At 35.9% G+C, this 23,986-nt stretch overlaps 1 protein-coding gene across 6 annotated transcripts in view; it reads left to right on the top strand.

The window, feature by feature from the left end:
• Window positions 1–23,986, top strand: part of COL12A1 (collagen type XII alpha 1 chain) — a 121,846-nt gene that overhangs the window by 83,897 nt on the left and 13,963 nt on the right. For all 6 annotated transcript variants that reach the window (XM_031667218.1, XM_021937469.2, XM_017958025.3 and 3 more), the window contains 15 exons: window positions 1,536–1,675; window positions 3,509–3,632; window positions 3,796–3,939; window positions 5,429–5,593; window positions 6,921–6,959; window positions 7,056–7,194; window positions 9,238–9,380; window positions 9,665–9,774; window positions 13,827–13,976; window positions 16,375–16,452; window positions 17,576–17,662; window positions 19,061–19,114; window positions 20,171–20,266; window positions 20,798–20,851; window positions 21,208–21,261. In XM_031667218.1, the coding sequence (XP_031523078.1) occupies window positions 1,536–1,675; window positions 3,509–3,632; window positions 3,796–3,939; window positions 5,429–5,593; window positions 6,921–6,959; window positions 7,056–7,194; window positions 9,238–9,380; window positions 9,665–9,774; window positions 13,827–13,976; window positions 16,375–16,452; window positions 17,576–17,662; window positions 19,061–19,114; window positions 20,171–20,266; window positions 20,798–20,851; window positions 21,208–21,261 (1,577 nt within the window). The remainder of the gene's footprint in view (window positions 1–1,535; window positions 1,676–3,508; window positions 3,633–3,795; window positions 3,940–5,428; window positions 5,594–6,920; window positions 6,960–7,055; window positions 7,195–9,237; window positions 9,381–9,664; window positions 9,775–13,826; window positions 13,977–16,374; window positions 16,453–17,575; window positions 17,663–19,060; window positions 19,115–20,170; window positions 20,267–20,797; window positions 20,852–21,207; window positions 21,262–23,986) is intronic.

Here is a 23,986-nt window from a genome sequence, read left to right as displayed (position 1 = left end):
GGCTGTTGGCTTTAAAATTCCTGGTGTCCAACCTGAGAAGTTCCCTGGATTACACAAAGCTAAAAAATTTTCCATTCACCAAAATGTGAAAATAATTGTAACTTGCAGTGAACTGGTAAAACGACATACTGATTTATTAAGGTTGGTCTCTCAGCATTTGAGGGCAATTCTTTAGCACTTTATCAAGCTAAATTTTAGTTAAATAACTACTGGATTATTCTTTTCTCATATGCTGTTTCCAGCATTTAATAGAAAATATTTCAGATTTTAAATATATTTTTATTTTATCTTAGAAGGATGTAGAATGTTACAACTTTATTAAACCTATTATATAAGTAAAATTAAAAATTAAAAGTGTAATATTGTAGGGTAAAATAATAATGGGTTCCTTTAAATTAGATATAGAAAGAAATTCAGTAAATAATCTTGGTTTAAAAATAAGTTTTTTCTTTTTAAATAGACTTTATTTTCTAGAGTAGTTTTAGGTTCACAGCAACATTGCAGGCATGATGCAGAGATTTTTCATCTCCGAGACAGACTGCCTCTCCCCACCACATGCCCAGCCTCCTCGACTATTAACATCCCGCATCTGAGTGGTACATTTGTTACAACCGATGAACCTACATTGACACATCATCACCACCCAAAGTCCATAGTTTACATTAGGGTTCACTCTCAGTGTTAAACTTCTCTATGTTAAGTTTTTATAAATTAAAATTTTGTTAATTGTTTTTAGATTTTCTTAGCCTCCAAGTCTAGATATTCAAATAAAAATCTTCTTTCCTACATATGATTCTAGTGGCTTAATTTAAATTTTACAAAGGACTTGGCCAGGTGCGATGGCTCACTCCTGTAATCCCAGCACTTTGGGAGGCCGAGACAGGTGGATCAAGACCATCCTGGCCAACACGGTGAAACCCCATCTCTACTAAAAATACAAAAATTAGCTGGGTGTGGTGGCACGTGCCTGTTGTCCCAGCTACTCAGGAGGCTCAGGCAGGAGAATCGCTTGAACCTGGTAGGCGGAGGTTGCAGTGAGCTGAGACCGCCAATGCACTCCAGCCTGAAGGCAGAGTGAGACCCTGTCTCAAAAAAGAAAAAAAAAAAGGACCTATTTGCATAAAGTCAATCTTTAATAATTATATTCCAAATCTCCAAACTTTTTATTTGATTTCTCCTCTCCTCTCATTTATTGTTCAAAACTACTTGAAGAGTTCCGTGAGGTAAGATCGTATCTTTGCATAATGGATCTAAACAAATGGAGTAATTCCAGAGCAGGTATTGTGGATCTGTTAGTCCAATGCTTCTTAAATTTATTGTGCATATGAGTCATCTTATTACTGGCTGGTACTGATTCAGGAAGTCTGGGGTAGGACCCAACATTCTGCATTTCTAACAAGCTCCCAGGCAGTGCTGTTGCTGCAGAACCATACTTTGCGTAGCAAGGTGTTTTACTACATTTTCAATTATGTGATTTCATTTAAATGAAAGAATTTATGAGATTTGGGGCTTCTTATGCTTTCTTTTTTTTGTAGTATGCAAAGGGGCCAAGGCAGATATTGTGTTCTTGACTGATGCCTCTTGGAGCATCGGGGATGATAATTTTAACAAAGTTGTAAAATTCATCTTCAATACTGTGGGAGGCTTTGATGAAATCAGTCCTGCTGGGATTCAGGTGAGTGTCATTCCACCAGTGGCCACTCATTTGTGATGTCTTGCCTTTCCTTTGAACTTCTCTTTTTAAGTAAAAAGTCTTTTCAATTCAAACTCAATTTTGACTTTCTCTTATTCACTATTTCCTTTATTCATGTATTTTTGGGAGGGAATTGGGTGTAAATGATAAATAAATAGAAAAATAAATGTTTTTTTCTATTAGTTTATTAGTTTTTATCTTTGATTAGATGATATTCCTGTTGGAGAACTTAGGGGATTCTGACTCTTAACTTCCTGCTTCCAACCATGACACATTTCTATAGAAGTTCATCCAAAGTTCTGGATATTAAATTCTTTGTGATTTTCATGCTCTGTGAAGTTAGAAGAATCAGTGATAAACAGTGACTGGAGTGAGTGTGCGGAACTTGCTGCCTCTATCATTACTTTGCAGATAATTACCTTGACCAGAAGAATGTCCGTTGTTGAGCTAAAGCATATTTCATTTGCTTTTTTAAAATGATAACTACCAATTATCTTGCTCTGAAATCACTCCAAATATATTTGTTATACTGAAGTACTTAGAGAAGTTTGTATTTCCAAGAGAGGCCTCAAAGAATAAATCATCATGTAACCCTAACCCAATTAAAAGACCCAATTAAAATTCCACCCCCTCTGGTAAGGCGCCATGATGGTTTTACCCATTCCATGCTTCTGAAGTATTTTGTCTATATTGCTGCATTACAACAAATATCACTTCATATTGTCATTAATTGTGTGCTGTCTTCTGTCTACTCTTCTATCTAAATCATTGACTCCTTAAAGCAAGAGACTATCTTTTTAAAAAACAATTCTCTCCTCCTTTGCTTTCCCATTTCTTTGCTGAATTTTCTTTATTTTGGCAGTTTGATCATCACTGTGGCATCATGAAAATAAGATATTTTGAAATAAACCACAAACAATTTCGTCAGCAAAACATGTCGTCTTTTATGGAATAGTAGTATACTCAATTTCAAATCCTCAAGTAATTCTCTGGACCATAATCCAACCCAAGAAGAGTAAAAATTCACCCTAGTTATATTCTAAATTTAATGTGGTTATATTCTTAATTTAACCACATTAATTCAACAAGCAAGCTTTTTTTCATCCTTTTAGGAATTTGTATTTCTAACAAAAAATAGTTACCATATTTTATTAACTCCTATGTACCAGTTACTTTGTATACAGGATTATTAGTCTTTAAAACAATCCTAGAAGGTAAGTATAGTTATCCTCATTTTACTGATAAAAAAATCCATTGTCACATAGCTATTAAATGCCAGAGCTAGAAGTTGAACCCAGTGAATCCTGAGTACAAAACCTGTACTTTTTCCACTAAATCCCATTTTCGATGAGTTTGTGGTGGGGGATGATTACAATCACACACGTGACATTTTTATATTGCCGTAAAGAACCGATATAGTCAGTGAGAAGCAGCAGTGGGCTGAGTCAACTGTTTAACCAACATTTGGATTCAAGATGGTATGTTCTCATGTCTAATCCTGGGACCTCACCACTCCCCAGCTTTATTCATCCCTGTCTATGTCCTAGAGAAAGGCACAACATGAATATAGTATATTTTCATTATTATCGTCAGTTATGACAATTTCATTGAAGATTGAAAAATAAAGAATTTAATGAGACAAGTGCAGTAGGTGTTATAATATTAGCTATAAAGAGCTTACAATATTCTATCAGATCTGAGATACTTTTTACAACCCCCCACCCCCCACTTTATTCTGCAGCTAGAGAATCATTTGAAGATTGAAATATAAAATGAGATGACTTATGCTTACTGCTAAACCACATTTTCCTTCAGGTTTCATTTGTGCAATACAGCGATGAGGTCAAGTCTGAGTTCAAGCTGAACACATACAATGACAAGGCCCTAGCCCTTGGGGCCCTCCAGAATATTAGGTACAGAGGAGGAAACACAAGAACAGGTACGTGTATATGTAGACCTTTACTCTCCAAGCATTTGTAGTGGCAGAACTGAGTGTATTATCTCACGCTAATGTCTAGATTCTTATCAGTTGGATGTGACTAATGGCATTGGGGTAGTTTTCACGGAGTTGACACTAAAATGTTCCACGCCTCATTCTGTAGGCAAGGCCCTCACATTTATCAAGGAGAAAATCTTGACTTGGGAGAGTGGCATGAGGAAGAATGTCCCTAAGGTGTTGGTTGTGGTCACAGATGGTCGGTCCCAGGATGAGGTCAAGAAGGTGGCTTTGGTCATCCAGCAGTCAGGCAAGCACATACATAAATTTGAATGCACTTGCAATTTTAACATTTTTAAATGTCCACAAATGATTGCAAAAGACTAAATTTGCTGATGTTACTTTATTGTTTCTGTTTCACTCTGCACTGTATACCTTTGTAATGCTGATTTACATTTAATTATGGAATGGTTTGCAACTGCTCAAAATGATATGGTGTATTCTTTGTATAAGGTGTGGTTCAGGATCGACAAGGGGCAAACCACATTTTCCCATAGTGGCTGGAAGGCTACAGAAAGCAATGATAATGAGATGATGCTAGAGCAGGCTTCCTGCCATAGCAGAAATGAATCTTGATACTGCGTCCTGTGCAAGGAGAGAAAAAAGGAAGCCTTTAGCTTTAGCATATCTTTGCAGATGTAGACTTAATGATTGCTAAAAGATATGTTGCAAGGAATAGAGGTCTTAGGGAGTCATCTCTGGGATAGATCTTGGCAGTCAAATATACTGAGAGCCTCCTGGTAACACTGTCCTTTGGATTAGTTATTTAAGATCATTAGAGGTGAAAGTAGATATTTCCAGTACTTGCATTAACAGCCCCCCTACGCACTGCTGTCCCAAGCAAGGTCTGAGGTGGATATATTTTTAGAGAGAATCTTATGCATAATTTGTTGTAGTAAATTATAAAGTACTTAATTACATGGAACTTGTCATCTGTACATGCAAGATTCTTTGGCTAAAATTATGAGTTGTGATTAGTGCTAAGTCATATTGCCTTTTTTCAATAGAGGTTGTTCCTGCTGATCTTTTATAAAATGTATTGCCATTGTGTTATACACTTTACACAGATTTCTGCATGTTTGTGACTCCTGGTAGATTTAATTTTGGGCTTATAAATATTTGCTTCTTATGTTACCTTATTTATATCTAAATATATTTCTAATTCCTTATATAGCTTTTTTCCCCCCGATGTCAAATTTAGCTTTCGGAGTGAAAAATATGCTTATTTGTCACCGCCTAAATTTGCTTATTTGTCATAGCCTGTTTGTTGCCAGTGAGAGTTGTAGATTCCATTTTCAAAATGGCCAAAGTTCTGCCTTTGAGCCTGAGTTTCCTGAGAAAATCAGTTTCAAGAACCCAGATTTTAAAATGAGCCCATTCTTAACTTCTGAGTCACATAAGCTTAAAATATTAATGGCTGCAGAACTCATGTGTGTATCAGGACTGTGGATCTGTGGAAGGCAGTGTGCACTACATGAAGTCTTTCTGCTATTAAAATCTTCATATTTAAATTGTTGGGATTTTATCTTAGGAAATCAAATTAAATGAATTATTTAAGCCAGAAAATAGAAAGACCTGGAAAAAGTACGTATTTATTAAAGAGAGTTCATGTCAAATAAAAGGACTTGCGTACAGTAAGAAAATACAGCATCATTTCTGATAAGAATTTTTTTGCATTGTTCTAACAACAAGGACAGAAAAAGAGATATGTGATTCATTCTATAAATTCTACTTTGCAGGGTTCAGTGTCTTTGTAGTTGGTGTGGCTGATGTCGACTACAATGAGCTTGCCAACATTGCCAGCAAACCAAGTGAACGGCACGTGTTCATTGTGGACGACTTTGAATCTTTTGAGAAGATCGAAGACAATCTTATTACATTTGTTTGTGAAACTGCCACTTCAAGTAAGTCACAGTCAACATGGATCTATAACCTCACTTACTCTGAAAAATAATTACTTAGTAGACAATTCTATATCATTTGTAGGATCAAGTCTGTGCATAAATAGATCCTGGGAAATCACTTGAGAACCTGATGAATCACTGTTCCTATTGCGATCATGCTAAATGTGTGCTTGTCAGAAGTTCATTTTTAGCCTTGAATATGTAATTTCCTTGTATGGAATATGTAATTTCCTTGTATGGAAAAGCGTTTTACTATATCCTTTTCCCACCACCCTAATGCCTATGACATTTGGTTAAATTAATCTCAGCCTCAAATTGCATACATAGGGCATTTCTGTGAGATGAAGGTTTTCCCCATTAGTAATCAATTGGTATTTGTTTTGTCAACATCCATGCTTCAAGAGAGCAATGAAAAAAAATGGTTCCTCAGAAATTTAGTGGATTCCCATTTGTTTGTTTGGGTTTGTATTTTCAAGTTCAGCTTTTGAACTATAGTGAAGAACCAAAGATTGATTATTTAAGTCAATTTATTATCATCATCCATTAACACCAATTCTTGGTGTATAGGTTATGGAGGCAATTAATCTTTCATAATACCAGGAGGCAATTTATCCTACATAATTGATCAGTGGCTAGGTCAGACCCCTGATCCTAGACAGGGCTATGCTTTACAAATATAATAATCCTCTCCATTAAACATTCTATTAAAAACAGAACTGGTTAAACAAACTTTCTTGGTTTACTATGAAAATTTATGCTGAAGTTCGGAGCACAGCTGCGCTGGTGAAAGTGAGTAGGGGGCTTGAGTGGTTTCTCTTCTGTTCCAAGTGGTCCTCTATGCAGCCATCTGGTACCCTCAGCTCTGAGGGGTCCAGAGCAAAAACTACTGCACACTTGTTACTGTTACATGGTGTTTGGTAGCCAGGGTGAGGCTTGGAGACTTGGCAGAGAAGAGGGTTGGGGATGGACAAGCTCCTCCTACCTTTGCAGAAATCTAAAATTCCCTGGGAGGGAAGTTCTTTAAATCCATTGAAAAATGTGAAAAATTCCTCCTTTAATTCTATTTTATTATTTTTAAGAGTACTATAAAATTCCAATTGGATTAGAGAATGTTAGGGAAATATGTGTTACACTGGTTAATAGTATAATTTCTCCTACACATAGGAAGTGTACAAGAAATAATGTATAAAGGATTAAATAGAGAAGTTATTTTAGTAAATGAACAATGTCATTTATTACTTGAAATATGTTCATTGCTACTTTCTGTGCATATATAATTTGTATATCGTGTTGGTGAATCATACTTAAAGAACACTGTACATTGCAGGTTGTCCTCTCATTTATTTGGATGGCTACACCTCACCAGGTAAGCATTTATACTTTTGGGCTAATTAATTTCCAGATTTAAGCAATAAAATAATTAAAATGTACTTCATTTAATATTTTCTTTTTTGATGTAAAGGTTTTAAGATGCTTGAAGCGTACAACCTGACAGAAAAGAATTTTGCTTCTGTACAAGGAGTATCTTTGGAGTCAGGGTCTTTCCCCAGCTACTCAGCTTACAGGATTCAGAAGAATGCATTTGTGAATCAGCCTACAGCGTAAGTGTGACAACAGGAGGTTCTCCTTTTCTTAAGACCTGCAGAAAGTTCTTGGAATATTTGCTGACTTCCCAGAATCCTGGAACTTTAGAATTGTTGGAAGACTGCTTATGGATGACCCTGATTGGTTTTCTTAAATACAGTTGGGTTAATTGTTTCCAGGTTACATTGTTGTTTGCACACAGGAGACTAAGACTCAGGCCTCGTTCTTCCCAGATCCAAGAAGCTCATGCTGGTAACATATTACTGACCCTTTTGAATTTAAGGCTAGAAAAGCTGTTAAAACAGGAAGGCAACTTAATATTTTGAACATCTCTCCCTGTGGTGCAGAGGACTGGATGGAATAAGTGCAGAATGAGAGCAAACATTGTTTTTAGTGTTTCAGACCTCTAGAAAATGAAAGGTAGTTTTTCTCGTCCATGATCAGACAGTTGGCATTTAGTTTTTATTGGCTGATGCTCTAGCAATCTGTTGTGTAGCTGTAGGTGTTATTTTACTTCATGAATGTTTGCACCTGAGTATGATAACTGAAATCTGTATTTCTTATTCATTAAAATGAAAACTTTTTATGTTGAAAAATGTGTTTGCCAATTTATGGAGAGAAAAGAACAATGAGAAATAAAGGTATTGTAAGCTCAGGACAGGGTCAGAAATGATGTCTGAAATATGAAATGCTCTGAGAAAGCTGATGGAAAATTCAGACTAAAACCAAAGCTAATTTACTTTAAGAGGCACAGATCGTATTGTTGTAGTTTGACCACATTGTAAGTCTCTAACTCCTTAATGGTTAACCATGTTGGCTTGGAGTTCTAGGTTTTTCAGTGAACCATAATACCCGGTGTTTAACTCTTCCAGTCAGCTCAACATATGATTTCTACATTTTAACTTATGACAGCCTATTGTTTTCTCAAGCATCAGAACTTTTGACTGAAAGGAAAGAAACATAAATACAATTACATAATTTTTTCACAAGCACTAATTAACTAAGGAAGGAGAAAAATGGGCTAGGTGAGAGATGAGTTGATGTGGAGAAAATATTATTTGTAACATAGAATATTATAAAGATAGTTCTTGAACATATAAAAGACATCATGTCAGCTTACCCAGAGCATATGTTTTAAAAGCAAGATGGCATTAGTGGTGTGGTATTAGGACATGAAAGCTCTGTGTCCTCTATCAAAATTCATGGAAGAATAGCTTCTTTTCTATGAGTTTATTATCTGGTTCTTTTTCTTACCTTCAGGGAGAAAGTGTTATTAAATGGTCTCAGATAGAAAACCATTAATTCTGCTTCAAAGATTCCCCCAGAACAATGATTGACTAAAGTCTGGAGGGACACATGGGACCAATTTTTTGTTTTTTGTTTTGCCTTACAGCTTAGAGCCAAGAAACATTTCCTTTCAATTAATTCATATCCTTTTATCATCACTAAATGTTTGCACATGTATATGGCCTTCACATTTAAAATGGATTTTGTTTTTGGGAATATATGAGCTCTGGGGGTGATTTATTTGATTTCAGGGGAGAAATTTGGAAGTGTAAAAACTATTACTGACAGGGAGGGAGAGAGAAATTAAAACCTTAAGCCATTTTTATGATCTCATACAGCTGACATTTGAAATTAAGTATATTTAGGAAGATTCATTCTCTTTAAATGATATCCGTAGTCATAATGTTTATCATTCTAAAATTATCATATAATTTTATAATACTCTGTGTCTCAAAAAATTAGTTATTACTAGTAGGATAAAAGACTATTTTGTAATTTCCCAGACTTTTGTGACTTTATCAATTTAGAAATAATCGATTACAATTTACATAATGGATCTTTAGTTCTTGTTCTTTTGATGTGCTTCCTAAATTCTTCTCCTTCTAAGGAGAAGTCAGAAGGAGCCAGATTATTATAAATAGCCTCTAATACTACCCATATGAGATTCTGGTGCAGAGATTTAAAAGAGTATCTGTTCTTGATGTTAAAGCAATCAATCTTTCTTCCTTTCATTTTTTTCTTTCCTCTCCTTTTTCTTTCATTTTATCCAACAGAGACCTACACCCAAATGGACTCCCTCCTTCATACACGATTATATTATTATTCAGACTTCTCCCAGAAACTCCCAGTGACCCTTTTGCAATTTGGCAAATCACAGACAGAGACTACAAACCACAAGTTGGAGTGATTGCAGACCGTAAGAATTTTTATCTTAAGGCGCATGCATACTTAGTTTTGATTATGTTTTTCTTTTCTCTTTTAAAAAACTTTCTGAATATACATTATATATATATTTATTTGATATATACTTTTATGTTTGAACTTTTCCAAGTATAACACATCAGTAAACATCCTAATTACATTTTATCACAACTGAAATTATTTTATTTTTAAAGAAATCTCTCGAAGAATCATTTGCTAATACTTTAAATAAAAAGTATACAATGCATGTGATTTAATAACACTTTATGTTGATTACAGCTTCTAGCAAGACGTTATCATTCTTTAACAAGGATATAAGAGGCGAGGTACAAACTGTTACATTTGACACAGATGAAGTAAAGACATTATTTTATGGAAGTTTTCATAAGGTAAAAACAGATTATTTGAGTCTTATTTCTAGAAAAAATATAAAACAAATTTATTATTTATTAAAATGTCATGTTAAATTGGTAGAATTATAACTATGTCTTTTAAAAATAAAATCTTAAAAAAAATCGTATTTTAGAGAATTTGGTTAATTCAAATAATATTTAAAATAAAACAATATACTAATCAAGAGATAACTACTAACATTTTGATATATTTTTAATGCTTATTTCTTTTTAAAATTTGAATCATATAGTATATATAATATTATTCACCTACTTTTCTGGTTACCATTTTGTTATGAATCTTTGTGTCATTTAGTCTACAAAGCTTAATTTTAGTGGATCTTTTAATTGATAATATTTCTTCTGCTTACTTTTTATTGAAAAGTACAAACATGCCAGTGAAATGCAAAAATTGATAATATATCTTCTGCTTGTATTTTATTGAAAAGTACAAACATGCCAGTGAAATACATAATAATTATTTTTATCAATCCAAAAGCTATCAGTATCTACCAAAATAATTAAGATAAATGTTTATGATATTAATTTTTATGTGAACACACATTCTTTAAAAACAGAATTCTCTAGAAAATCTTATTAAAAGTTCTAAGATGCATTCTAGGGATTGTCTGTTCTTGATTATCTTAATCAATTTTCAGTATGTCAACATCCAGCAGATAGTAGAAGCTTTTTTTTCAGGTTTCTGAAGGACAATTCATTGACAAATAAGCACTTCTTACTTAGAAAATACTGAAGTTGGAAGCGTTAGAAATAAAAAGAATGATCTAGGTTAGGAATGGAGGTTAGGAATGGACTTTTTAAAAAAACTTCTGTTTTAAGTTCAGGGATATGTGTGCAAGATGTGCAGGTTTGTTACATGGGTAAACATGAGTCATGGGGGTTTATCATACAGATTATTTTGTACCCAGGTATTAAGCATAGTACCCATTAGTTATTTTTTCTGATCCTCTCCTTCCTTTCACCTGATACCCTCTGATAGGCCACAGTATGTGTTTTTACCCTTTATGTGTAGGAATTCACTTTTTAATGGTATTTTTTCATCCATTGGATTATGTTAGCAGGAATACCAGTTGTTGCACAAATGCTTTAAAATTTCTTCAGTGTGGCATGTAGAAAGATTAGCCTTTATACATAAAAGACAGATGTTTCCAGTTCAAGCTGATTCTCAAGTGAAAATTGAAGAAATTTCTTCTACCTGAGTAGATTTAGCAGTATTTCTTACTGTTTCTACTCCTGAGGAATCTTGCTTTCTTTCCAGATTGTTGTTCTTATTCATTAATCAGAGTTTTGATAAGGATGCTAAAGGACTGTCTTCATCAAGCTCAAGGAAGCTTCAATGTACATATTAGTGATACAAAAAAAAAAAAAAAAAAAAAAGGAAAAACAAAAATCTCTGAGTACAATGGTATATCTGCTTAAAGGTTTACAGACCTCCATAGTGAAGTGAAGTAAAATAAATGCCTCATCGGAAAAGCAAATTCTAGTTTGGCAAGTGTTACTGGCTTCAACTGATCCTTATCTGATCTTAGATGTTGAATCTGGCAAAGTTCTTATGAACTTTTTTGGCTCAGTGAAACTTACATTTGAGTAACTTGCTAAAAAGGACTATTTTTATTTTTCCTTTCATAACCACTGAAGATATTGAGAATCTGATCATCTGCTAAACCACTGATAACCATTTGGTAACTGTTATTTTAAAATTTCCAACTGTCATGGAATGCTTCATTTTATCTGAATTTTTTAAAAGGCAATATTTTTTAGAGATCTGTAGTGATAGTCATTAATGATTACAAATCAAGACAATTTTTTTTGACATTCTCTTCTTTATACCATTTGCCTCCCCAAGAAAGATATTTGCATTCTTGGGTTTTATATAATGCCTATTTTTTTCTCCTCAAAAGCTCTGCCTTTTCTTTCCAAACTGTCTACCTTCTTCTTTGTTTTTTATTTTAATAATCTCTCTTTTAGTTTCTCCTTTTTTCCCACTGTGCTCTCTTTTGTCCTCCATTCCTTAAACCCATTCTTTCTTTTTAAACAGCTTTATTGAGATGTCATATAGAAAAATTGCATATACTTAAGGTATACAATGAGGTGTTCTGATATACACACACATTGTGAAATAATCTCCACAATCAAGCTAATTAACATATCTATTACCTCTACAGTTACCATTGTGTGTGTGTGTATGTGCCGAACCAATTTAATCTAAGAGCTAGCATCTTGCAAATTGCCAGGTATAAAATACCCCCACCCCATTGGCCCACTCTCATTTATCCCATCAATTCAAGTACCACCTTCAGTCACTCTCAGCTGTTCACATTTTTTTACTGAGCCAAGGATTCAAGCACTCTTCTTTCACTTTCCATCTAATTCCTGAATTGAAGTTTTTCAAACCTGGGATGAGAATGAGCAATATTTCAAGAACAGGAAATCAGTGACAGTGACGGGGAGAGGGACCTTTGAGGAGAGGGATCAACTAAAATAGTTTAATTAAGGAATGACGGACAGTTATCCCTTCTTGGGGATTCTCTTGAAAAGCTTTTGTTGTGTCTCCCTTCTATGGTTAAAAGATGACATGGATTCACGTGAGACATTTATAATAAGAAAGAAAACTAGAATGGCAGAGTCTGGGAAGGGAGACGAGTGACAAGAGGCTCCCTATTTTTTTCTACTGGTCTGGGATCAACAACACATCATTTAGGAAATAGGTTGGTTACTCTACATACTTGGCACAATGATCTACAGGTAAAGGGCCAAATCTGAAATGCATTTAAACTGCAGTAAAACACACTGAATAAATTATAGCAAAATGTACTTCTAGAATGTGTTTCTCTATGGCTAGCATTCAATGAGTGTTACTGAAATAATTTTGTCATGAATTAAAAATGTTGAAATAATTTTTCTGGATATTGCGGTTTTTCACATGCCTTTTCAATGTTTGCATCTGTGGTTGTTCATATATGAGCCAAAAAGTTTTAGTTCTTATTAGATAAAAAAATATCCTAGTATAGTGTTCTTCTTGAGTTCAGTATTAGTTGATTGTCCTGGGGGCATTTAAACTTTATTTTTAGTAACCTATGTATTACTTTTATATAAAAGCAATATGTAATTTATATTTATCACAGATGCAGTAAACTTATGTTTTGGTGCTGATTCCATGTGGGAAAAATATTTAGTTTAAAAAATACTTTAGAAATTATTCTTATGCTTATCGACTGAGAACATTTAAGGGAATTTCTGTTCCTTTTAATTTGCTGCCAAACTTTTCAAAGTCATCATCAAGGGCTTACTTGAGTATTTGTGCTGTGATAAGTAGAAACTCTGAGCATAACTATACAGACAGGGATTACCCAGGACCATTCTTTACATTGTTGAAATACAAACATTTTGTTAATTATACTAATAGAGTTTTTAACATTCTGTGTGTCTTCAGTAGCAAACGAAAAATAAATCAATATAAACTTCTTTCCTTAAAAGGAAATTGAATCCTTAATTCTGTTGATGTCCAGAGTTGAATCCCTATAGAAGACATGTGATACTTCTTTACTGTATGAGATATCTGTATGGTATGCAGATTATTTCTGCCTGAGATTGGGGAACAACAAACTGAAAGATGAATTTAGCAAAATTAGTGGAAGACATCTGAAATTTCCTTGTAGTGAATATAATAATATATACATGATTTATTAACCTCTATTTGAATAGCTCTTTATAGCTTACAAAGTCATTTCATCTACTACATCCTCTCTGGTCATCTCAGTAAGAGTAGATAATGAGAAAACAAGAAATTATGCATGTATATGCGCATGTAGGAAACTGAGACCAGAGGTTAAGTGGCTTGTCTAGTTTCATATTATCAGTGAATGATTTCATTGACATTGCCAACTGTTCTTGGATTTTTAGAGTAAGACTTTTGAATTAGGATGAAAATAGCTTAAAAAACTTTAAAAAAATCTGATCTGAACTATGCAGAGTCAGCTAATTTTTTAGTGTAGAAATTTTATAATGGAAACAAATTATCTTTTTAGGTTCATATTGTGGTGACCCCAAAAAGTGTTAAGATTTACATTGACTGCTATGAAATTATAGAAAAAGACATCAAGGAAGCTGGAAATATAACAACTGATGGTTATGAAATTCTTGGAAAACTCCTTAAAGGGGAAAGGAAATCAGCCGCAGTGAGTAACACATTTTTACTTTTCTTGGTACCTTGTGTTGAGATTGAAATGGCATTTTCTAAACAACTCCATGAGTTTTATTTTATTCTGTTTTTCTCAGTGAGTTTTAAGTTGTCAAATTTCTTGGTCAGATCAAAACATTGGAAGAAGTACATTGAGAAAATATGTCCACAGAACATAATAATGTGCTTTAACTACTTACTAGAAACAAAATAAGATGTCAAGGCACTAGGAAACACCATGCAGTCATCTTGAAACAGGATCAAATTGGAGAATACCACACAAAGAGTTGCCAGCATAGCCAGTGAAATAGAAAATCATTCCTATTTTGTTCTTCAGCAATAATTGTTAATATAGATTTGTGCAGTCAGGATATTAAGCATTTGGGGACACTAGTTGCAACTTTCACCAGAGCCCGCATTTGCTCACAGAGGAGCCATTCGGCTGTCTGTCTCAAAAGGATCAGTGGAATAGGGCAGCCAGCTGACCCCATTACTCACAACTTTCACCATCTCAGGTTTGAGGCAGAGCGTGACAACCCCATTTATAATGCTATCTAGTAGGGAAAATTTAAATCTAAAGTTGTCATCATACCAAGCTAATTAAATTCATATTAAATGTCATTCAAAGCCAGGCACCATTGCTCATGCCTATAATCCCAGCATTTTCAGAGGCCAAGGAAGGAGAATCACTTAAGGCCAGGAGTTCAAGATTAGCCTAGGCAACATAGTGAGACCCTGTCTCTATAAAAAGGAAAAAAAAAATCAGCTGAATGTGGTGGCATGTGCCTGTATTCCTAGCAACTTGGGAGGCTGAGGTGGGAAGATTGCTAGAGCCCAGGAATTTGCAGCTGCAGAGAACTATGATGGCATCACTACACTCCAGCCTGGGTGACAGACCGAGACCCTGTCTCAATCAATCAATCAATCAATCAATCAATGTCAGTCAATAGACCTATTGTCCTAAAAGCAAAGCTAACCTGTTTGGCTTCTATAATTATTATTTTTAAAATGGCTTTATTTATTTAATTTAGCTTTCTTTCATGGACAGGATTTTCTTCTAGATTCAAAAGGAAAATTTTTATTCCACAATATAGAAACAATTAGTTCAAATGTAATATAATTTTGATTAAAATCCAAACCTTCTGTTGAATATTGAATCTGACATTTAAGTATAACAATTACATCACGTTTTTAAAAGAATAACATTGTCTAAACAACTTTTTACTTTTTATCAAAAGTAGTTTATTTTTCAACTATAGAAAGATATAAGATATATGCTATCTTGAAATAGTTGAGGATATCAGAAAAGTTATTGGTCAACCCCTTGGTAATAATTTCTAAAAAGAAGAGCATCAATTGTAGAATAAGTGAAGAATTGTTTCTTTAATTTACTTTAATGTTACTTTTCTATAAGGGTGGGCTCTTAAAGCTTGATTTAGGCTGGGCGTGGTGGCTCATGCCTGTAGTCCCAGCACTTTGGGAGGCCGAGGGGGGTGGATCATTTGAGGTCAGGAGTTTGAGACTAGCTTGGCCAACATGGTAAGACCCCATCTCTACTAAATAAACAAAAATTAGCCAGGCGTGGTGGTGGGAGCTATATGTAATGCCAGCTAATTGGGAGGCTGAGGCAGGAGAATCTCTTGAACCCAGGAGGCAGAGGTTGCAGTGAGCCAAGATCACACCACTGTACTCCAACCTGGGCAACAGTGAGACTCCACCTCAAAACAAAACAAAACAAAAAACAAAAAACAAATTTGATTTAAATGTGTGTAGGCTTGAAATTCATTTAATTATAGAAATTAATATTCTCTTAAAAAATAACACAAGACTGGGCACCGTGGCTCACGCCTGTAGTCCTAGCACTTTGGGGGGATCACTTGAGTCTGGCAATTCAAGACAAGCCTGGCCAACATGGTAAAACCCCGCCTCTATTAAAAAATACAAAAAAATTAGCTGGGCATGGTGGTACACACCTGTAATCCCAGCTACTCAGGAGGCTGAGGCGCGAAAAGCATTTGAGCCTGGGGGGCAGATGTTGCAGTGAGCCAGGATCCCACCACTGTACTCCAGCCAATGAGGTGAATCAAGAGTGGGAATCTCACATACACATTTCACTTTTCTATCTCTTTCTCATAGGCATATGTTCAAACATTGCATTTTGGCTAAAGTAGTGAATCAGGAGTGGGAATCTACATACATGTTTCACTTTTCTATCTCTTTCTCATAGGCATATGTTTTTATGTTCTTTCCTCATGATGTAAGGATCACATTGCTCTCAATGGCTCACACCCTTGACAGAGTCTGTGTGAGACGTTGGCAATGGTTACAATGTGGAAATGCCAATATAAAATGTTTTTCATGCATCTTTAGCTGATGTTGCTGTTGGTTGTTTGCAGTTCCAAATCCAGAGTTTTGACATTGTCTGCAGCCCAGTGTGGACCAGTAGAGACAGATGCTGTGATATTCCCTCTAGGGTAAGTAAAACAGAATTGAATTCTGTCATGGCTTTAACAGTTTCCCAGGAATGAACCCTTGTGCCTGGGAGAGGAAGTAGCACTCCACAGTTGCATCTTCAGGACGGAGCTAAAAGACACGCAACGTGTGGGTGCTCACCAGCTACTACAGAAAAGCCAGTGCCTGTGTGAACCCTCCCTCACAAGCTGGGAATGCACAGACTGTATCTGGAAATTCTCTCTAACAGAAAAGTCCTGCTGAGTTAATGTGTTTGATAAGCCCATTTACTGTAAAGCCCTCTTATTGCTTGTAAATTATCAGCATTTTACAGAACAAGCCAGCACCTTTCTGGATAACTAAGGTTTTTTAGATGGTAGAAATAACCATAGTATTTCTTTTTGAGATGATGGCCTTTCTTTAATAGTATCTATGTAGGTGGTAATGGTTACAATGTTGAATGTTGGTGATGGATTTGAAACTTTTGACCAGCAAAGACCCACATACATCCACAGGAAGGGTGTGCATTGTTTATTCAGCAAATATTGATTGAGCACCTATTATAAGCTGGGCACCAATCTGTGTGCTTGTTTTAAGCCAGTAAAAAGTGAGTATTCCAGTGAAAGGCACTGGAAGAGAACGAATTAACAATGACATATATACTATATTATTGAGTGAAAGTCCTAGGATGCATAACAAATCAGGGCAAAGGGATAGACATGATGGTAGCCCTCAGTGATAAGGGGAGATTTAAGCAGAGACCTGAATGAAGTGAGGGACAAAACAATGTGGCTAATGGAGAAAGAGGACAGAATTCTGGATTTTTTTTTTTTTTTCCAAATGGGAATTGATATTTGAGATACACAACAAGTCTCTAACACCGGATTAGAGGAAATTGGATTAAATTACCAGAGGTCTCAGTGGTCACGTAAACATTTCTTTGTCAGTGAGGTTTCCTAATGTAATGCCTAAAATAAAGACATAAAGGAGCACAGCAAGTTTCAACATAAGGCTATTCATAATGATAAGTAAAATTATTTCTTTAAGTTGGGAAACAGACTTCCTTGTGCATGTAAGTGGGGGTGGGGATGGGAAGGCATTTTTTTCCTCTACATTTAAAGGTAAATATTTTTTTCAAAATTGCAGAGAGATGAGGCAAAATGCCCTGCTTTTCCAAATTCTTGCACATGTACACAGGACAGCGTTGGACCTCCAGGACCTCCAGGCCCTGCAGTAAGGAAATTGAAATAGTTCCTCTGGTTTTTCCTTTGAAATCTTTAGAGTGATTATCTATTTGCTGGTATAGAGTCAATAAAATGCTTCAGTTCATCCAGGTTTTCTAGGATAGAGCAAGCTAAATTGCAGACCATCTTTTTAGTATATTTAGACATCTGAAATGGAGTAAATCAGGAAGAATATTTGATTCTGGCATTTGACATATTTCTTCAGCCATGCAAGAATGATAATATTGGCTAGTCTTCAGGACCTTTTTTCTTAAAGATGTGAAGCTGGATTTCCATCTGTAATTACATGACTGAAAATTCCTTACGTCTCTTGAAAGCTTCTTAAGTGTTTGGTACAAAGCCATAGTTGAGGGGCTGACTCAAGAACAACTTGTTGAGAACCTAGAACATGTGCACCTTATGTAGCAGATGTATCATGAGAATTACATAGAGAGAGGGTAATTAACACATGTGATATAATAAACTCTGGGTTTGGAATAACTTGAGTGAGAAGACTGTGACCAGATTTATTCGTTGGTTGGGAGGGAAGGCCAAGAAAGTGCAAGGCAAAACATTGAAGACTGCAGTGATAGAGTTCATTGATCAATGTGAAACCCCTTGATTTAGTCAATCCAGTATCTGATCTGGGCCAATTTTGAGGATAGCTCTAATCTCCATTGGCTTCTTTTAAGAAAATATGTAATTAACATAGGAAGAGCTCGGGGATTCACAGAACACCAAAACTTACTATCCCTGGGTCCTAGCAAATAATGTAGACTGATTTTAGGTTAATTACAAAGCAGCTCCTCATATATAGAATCAAAATGTCACTGGAATTACCATTCTTTTTTCTAGTAACAGTGATTTATATTTATAATCATGAAATTATATCCTGGATGTGACTTAGATGTTTTTGAGATGTTGGGATTTTTTCCCCTGTCATTGTGAGGTAACATGCTTGGATGTCACTATGATATTTATTTCCTCTTTGTTCAGTTGTTTCTGAATTCCTGTTAAGTACATGTTCTAATATTCTGAGAGAGTGAAGATATTCTTCTTTTTGCCCATCATTTTCCCTGAGGAATGTAATTCATATAAATCCAAAGCTCATTTTTCTCTTTATTGTATACAAGTAGTATGTTTGCTTTTCCCAGCAAACCTCAGATTTTGAAATGAAAACTTGAAATATGAAATATAATTTAAAAAATAAGATGCTCAGAATGTACAAAGTTTTGAAATTCTCTTGCCTTGCATATTTGTATGACATGAAATATTTGCTTCAATATTTTGCAAGCAACTGTAGAATATTAATTGTCTGGAGATTGCACTTTTTCTTGAAGCACGTTTTATGTATCAACTTCTTCCTGCTTTCCTATGTTCACACTAATATGTGCTCTATGTATTTTAGGGAGGGCCTGGTGCTAAAGGTCCCAGAGGTGAAAGAGGTATCAGTGGGGCAGTTGTAAGTATATTTTAGAGTGCATTTAAATTTTCATCTATATGCTGAAATCTGATTGTTCAAATTTTCACAAAGCGGGGATGTGATCTTGAGCAAGTCAGCTCAGGTTTAGTGTGCCTCAGGTAATGTAATTACCTCTGTCTTATCTCTGGATATCATAACGATGGATTAGACAAGCCAGAGAAAGAAATGCATAGGATGCATGTCATAGGTGTAACATTTACACATGGGGAAGCTGCAGAAGATCTTTAAGGGCTTGGCCGGAACATGGGGAAGCAGATGGGGTAACCACACCCCACAGGGAGCAGAGACCCTTTAGAGAGCTGGAGCCTGCTGGGAGCAGTTCTGCTGCTTCTTTTTTCACCAGTCTCAGAAAAGAAAATGCTGAGTGCTCACAAGGGGTCACCTGCCCCTTCTGCCAGCTCCACACTGGTTTTCTGTAAGACAACTCAAGCTTCTCAGGGGAATATTTTATGAAGACAATATGTAATTTTTGGTCATAATATAATTAATAATAAAATAACCCCATTAGGAAAGGGCAAGATTAGAATGCTAACCCAGGCCTGACGCCAAGGTTGTGCCTTTTCCACCTAGACAGATCGCAAAAGAGCTCCAGCACAGGGCACCTCATCCATGGGCATCTTTTCTTTCCTGGCTTGATTTATATATCCTTTAGTCCCAGAAATAAGCTGAAGTCTAAGAGAAATGAGGACTAGCTTAAAATAAATCAAATCCAGTGAGACTTGAGCTTTTAATCTCATATAAGTCTATGAAAATTAATATATGAATGTTTTATATGCAATGTGTTTTATTTAAAAAATCTATTTCTAATAGGACTTTTATGGAAAGGAAGTGCTTTTGCGAATTTATTGCACTTTTCAATAGTAAAGGGAAGAAGGAAATTACATTAATAAATACATTCATAGATGTAGATTTCTGAAATGTTTACAAAGATTATATGATTGATGTCTTAGAGCTATGATGACAAGTGTCTGACTAAATGTCAGCACTGAAAAAGTATTACATTATTTGTGGTTGTCTCTCTCTTGTGTATTTTAGGGGCCCCCTGGTCCTCGTGGAGACATAGGTCCTCCAGGCCCCCAGGGTCCTCCAGGCCCTCAGGGACCCAATGGACTCTCTATTCCGGGAGAGCAAGTAAGCACAAAGCCTTTCTGCATTAAATAAGAATGGTGGATAAACATTTAGTTAAATGAATCTTTTCTACATTTTGCCAAATCAAATGTTTTCTCAGATAGTTCAACAAGGTTAGTCACCAAGATAGTAGTCACTATGATGACTGTTATTTTAGATATGTAAATAGACTATGTAATAATATAAAACTGTGTAGAAAAAATTACTGCTACTTATTTGACTTCATTAAACATTTTCTTATAAGTAATGTAGATATCCCCCATGTTAAACTGTATTCTTTTAAGGCAAGTATAATATCCCATAATTATATAAAATTATCCCATAACATTGTAAGTAGAAATTATAACATAGCATTTGTAGTTTAAAAAATGAGCACTAATTCAAAAAAGGTTTATTCATCTCCTTTCAAAAATACCCTTCTGTGCTCATTCTGGATTTATGAAGTGATGAAGATTTTGTAAGTGACTCATGTCTTCCTTTTTAACTTAATCTCTGTGAAATGCCTGAGAACTGTTTTCCCATTGCTCACTCTAGGGTCGCCAAGGGATGAAAGGTGATGCTGGAGAGCCAGGACTTCCAGGCCGAACAGTGAGTTGGTCTCTAAGTTGCCTTTTCTTCCCCCTGTCATGCGTTATTTGAAAATTTCCCTTTGTAGTGCCTCAAAAGGTGAACCCAGGTTAAGTAGCAAAGCGGAAGCCTGGATATGTGTTTCACCTCATTTCCATTTCATATCCTGGTCTTAGCCTTCAAGTTGGTGCTGTTCAATTCAGGTATCTGCTCGTTGACTGAGCATCTCCTGTATGCTTGGCAATGTGCTTTACTCTGTTCTTCAGTTTCTTTTCAGAGTCTCTGGAATTAAAAAAACATTTTGGAAAAGAGCAAGGATTCTCTCCCACACAGGAAGTATATTATAATGTTTCACTTGTTTGTTTCCTTCTGTGCAGGGAACTCCAGGGTTACCTGGCCCACCAGGACCAATGGGACCTCCAGGAGATAGAGTAAGTTTTCTTGGGCAGGCTATAATGATGTTGGAAATGATGTCACATGGTTGCCTATTAATTAAGAACCCTTCAAAATCCAGTTTGCAAGGCTGGTAATGAATCATGTATCTTGTGGAAAGCTGCAAAGCTAATGTCAGTGGACCACCCAACATCAGATCAATCTCAAGGTCTTTGAAATAAAATGGTGGGACTCTAGGGGAGTCTTTGAAATTTTAATTTTCAGAAAATTTCTGACTGTATCATATTCATAAAAAGAAGTCCAGAAAAGGAGTTTTAACTGATTAAAAAGAGATTTAAGAATCTCAGCAAATTGTTTTAAATCTTAAAATTAAAATCTTAGTTATGAGGCAGCTTTTCTGTAACCATGAGGGTAGCCTTGACTCCCGTAGCACTTTCTACAAACTCAAGACATCCTGTCTACACCTTTAGAACTCAAATACCACTTCTAGGCCTTGATGGTGGGGTAGACAGCTGGTATTTAGTAGGAACTTTTCCTATTGGTAGCAGCTTTCAGGTTTGGTTTTGACTTAGCACAAAAGCAGTACAGGAAGCCCAGTCTTCTCTAGGATAAGTTAATGAGAAGCATGGTGAACATGACCTCTATGCTCTATTCATCAATAATGTGAAACATTTGGTTCCACAGGAGACCACAAATGCTTTAATAAAAAGAACCCAGAAATTTTAAGAGTTTCGCAAAACAAAGGAACTAATGACTTTTCAGCATCTTATGGTTCCAAAAATAGTCTGAGAGTAGTTTGTATTTTGATTAATCAATCTAGTTAAAATATATGACTAGCAGCAGGATCTGAGGAAGCCAGTACTGTAACAGCTGTCACTAAACATAGATCTATTAGCCTTAACACCTCCAAGACGCCGCTGGGCAGAGGCAGGCCATTCAGAGGGAGCAAAGATTTGCCCTAAGATAATACAAAATGGTAGATGATATGCCAGTGAACTTTATTTGTTCCCATGCCTCCTTTTGAGTTTGGGGGAGAGATACGACAGAGGTCAAAGAGAAAACTATTTTCTGGGATATGGGATGTGGAGGTAGTTCTGACATATACATCTTCTGACTCTTTTGAGACTGGCACGTTAGGTTTTTTTAAAATTCTTATTTTACAATAAAGGACAACAGTGAGAGTACAAGGGTGACAAGTCAGTCTTCTTTATTAGAAAGTAAACCCCAGAATATTGCGGTTGAGAAGTGGTGATGGGCTGACTTGCTTGCTGCTGCTGTGACTGAAACTTTGTGCCCATCACATCCACCCCAATGTGGGCTTCATGCAGACACACGGCGGGGTCCCTAGCATACTTCCCAGCAGCACTGCCTTTCTGGACTGGTGCTCAGACAGACGTCACCATCAGGCAGCGTCACTGCATCCTTGAAAAGTAAGGGACTGGAAGGGACTGTGCTCTTCTGTTCTCAAATTCTAGTCTGTGTCCAGCTTTGTGGTGAGGCCACCCTGGGATGAGGGCAAGAGAACTTTTCAGGATACTGTTCTCCCTTTTCCTTCACAGCCTGTGTACCTCCCTACTGCTTAGTAAACGACCACTAATGCAAAAAGGAGGGTGCATAGCTGGTGGGGCATCAACAATTTTAGAAAGTTGGAGAGATAGGAATCTCAGCTGAAACAAAACAAAACTTGAACTCAGTAGTGGAAGTGAAGAGAAGGAAGCACAAGAGATCAAGGCCAAGAGTTGTGGTGAGGAATGAAGAATTTGTTAGCAGGATCAAGTAGGGAGAAACAAGATACAGAGATCGTCTTCCGCACAGACGATTTTTGAAATGAGGCACAGTATTGGGGGCTATTAGAAAGTAACCAAAGAACCACATATACAGGTATCTGTACATGTGTATCTATGAAAATGGTCATCGGTCTTCTCAGCCACCCTCACATGGGTAGAAGTGGAAATAACTGCTGCGGCTTGCACCAAAATTGAAGAATAAAATAAAATTGTGGTAGGAAGTTCTGCAGATGGCATAATGGGTAGCCTTTTTGAGTACTTCACAATAAATCTTCTTCACTCCAATTTAGGAATATGTTTCCTCTAAAAGGAAATGGTTGATCAGAAAGTTCTTAGACTGACTAAAGGGGGATTAATTATTTAGAAATATGATACCATAAAAAATGAAAAAGAGCATCCTATATAGTTGGAGAAACTTGGGTAGAAGAAATTTTATTCAAATTGTCCAAGTAATATTATAGGGAATTTTTTTCTTAAGTGGCCGTTAGAAGTGATACGGATGTTACATCAGATAGGGTTAGGATCTGTTTTTTGTTAGTCAGGCCTAGATCTTCCAGCAAACAGCTGAAATCTTATCTCTAAAAGTTTCTGAAAAAAGTCTTTTTTGGGGGGGGAAGTGGAATATTTCCAACAAAGTAAAAAGAATAATTTAAACTTCTATTGTAAAGTCAATGCACTAATAAAAAGTGTGGATACTTAATTCGGGAAGAGATCCAAATTGTTGACTTTTGTGAAAATCCAAGAATATGGATGAAACGATTACTTTCACACTCTGCAGAAAATGAGGCAAAAATCTCTGACAGAGGAATGCAACATCTCTAAAAAATGACCTGACTCAGAAATCCTCGGCTGGATTTCAGAGATCTGCTGTTGAGAGTGAATGCTAACTGGGTAGCAGGATGACTCATTCCAGGCGAAGGTCATTTGGCACTGTACAGAGAGAGAAAAAAATAACATATAAATGCGGGCGCACGAG

The sequence above is a fragment of the Papio anubis genome, chromosome 6 (assembly GCF_008728515.1).
Source record: "Papio anubis isolate 15944 chromosome 6, Panubis1.0, whole genome shotgun sequence".
Lineage (NCBI taxonomy): Eukaryota > Metazoa > Chordata > Mammalia > Primates > Cercopithecidae > Papio > Papio anubis.
The sequence above is the reverse complement of the archived record's forward strand: the minus strand, read 5'-3'. Positions and strand labels throughout refer to the sequence as shown.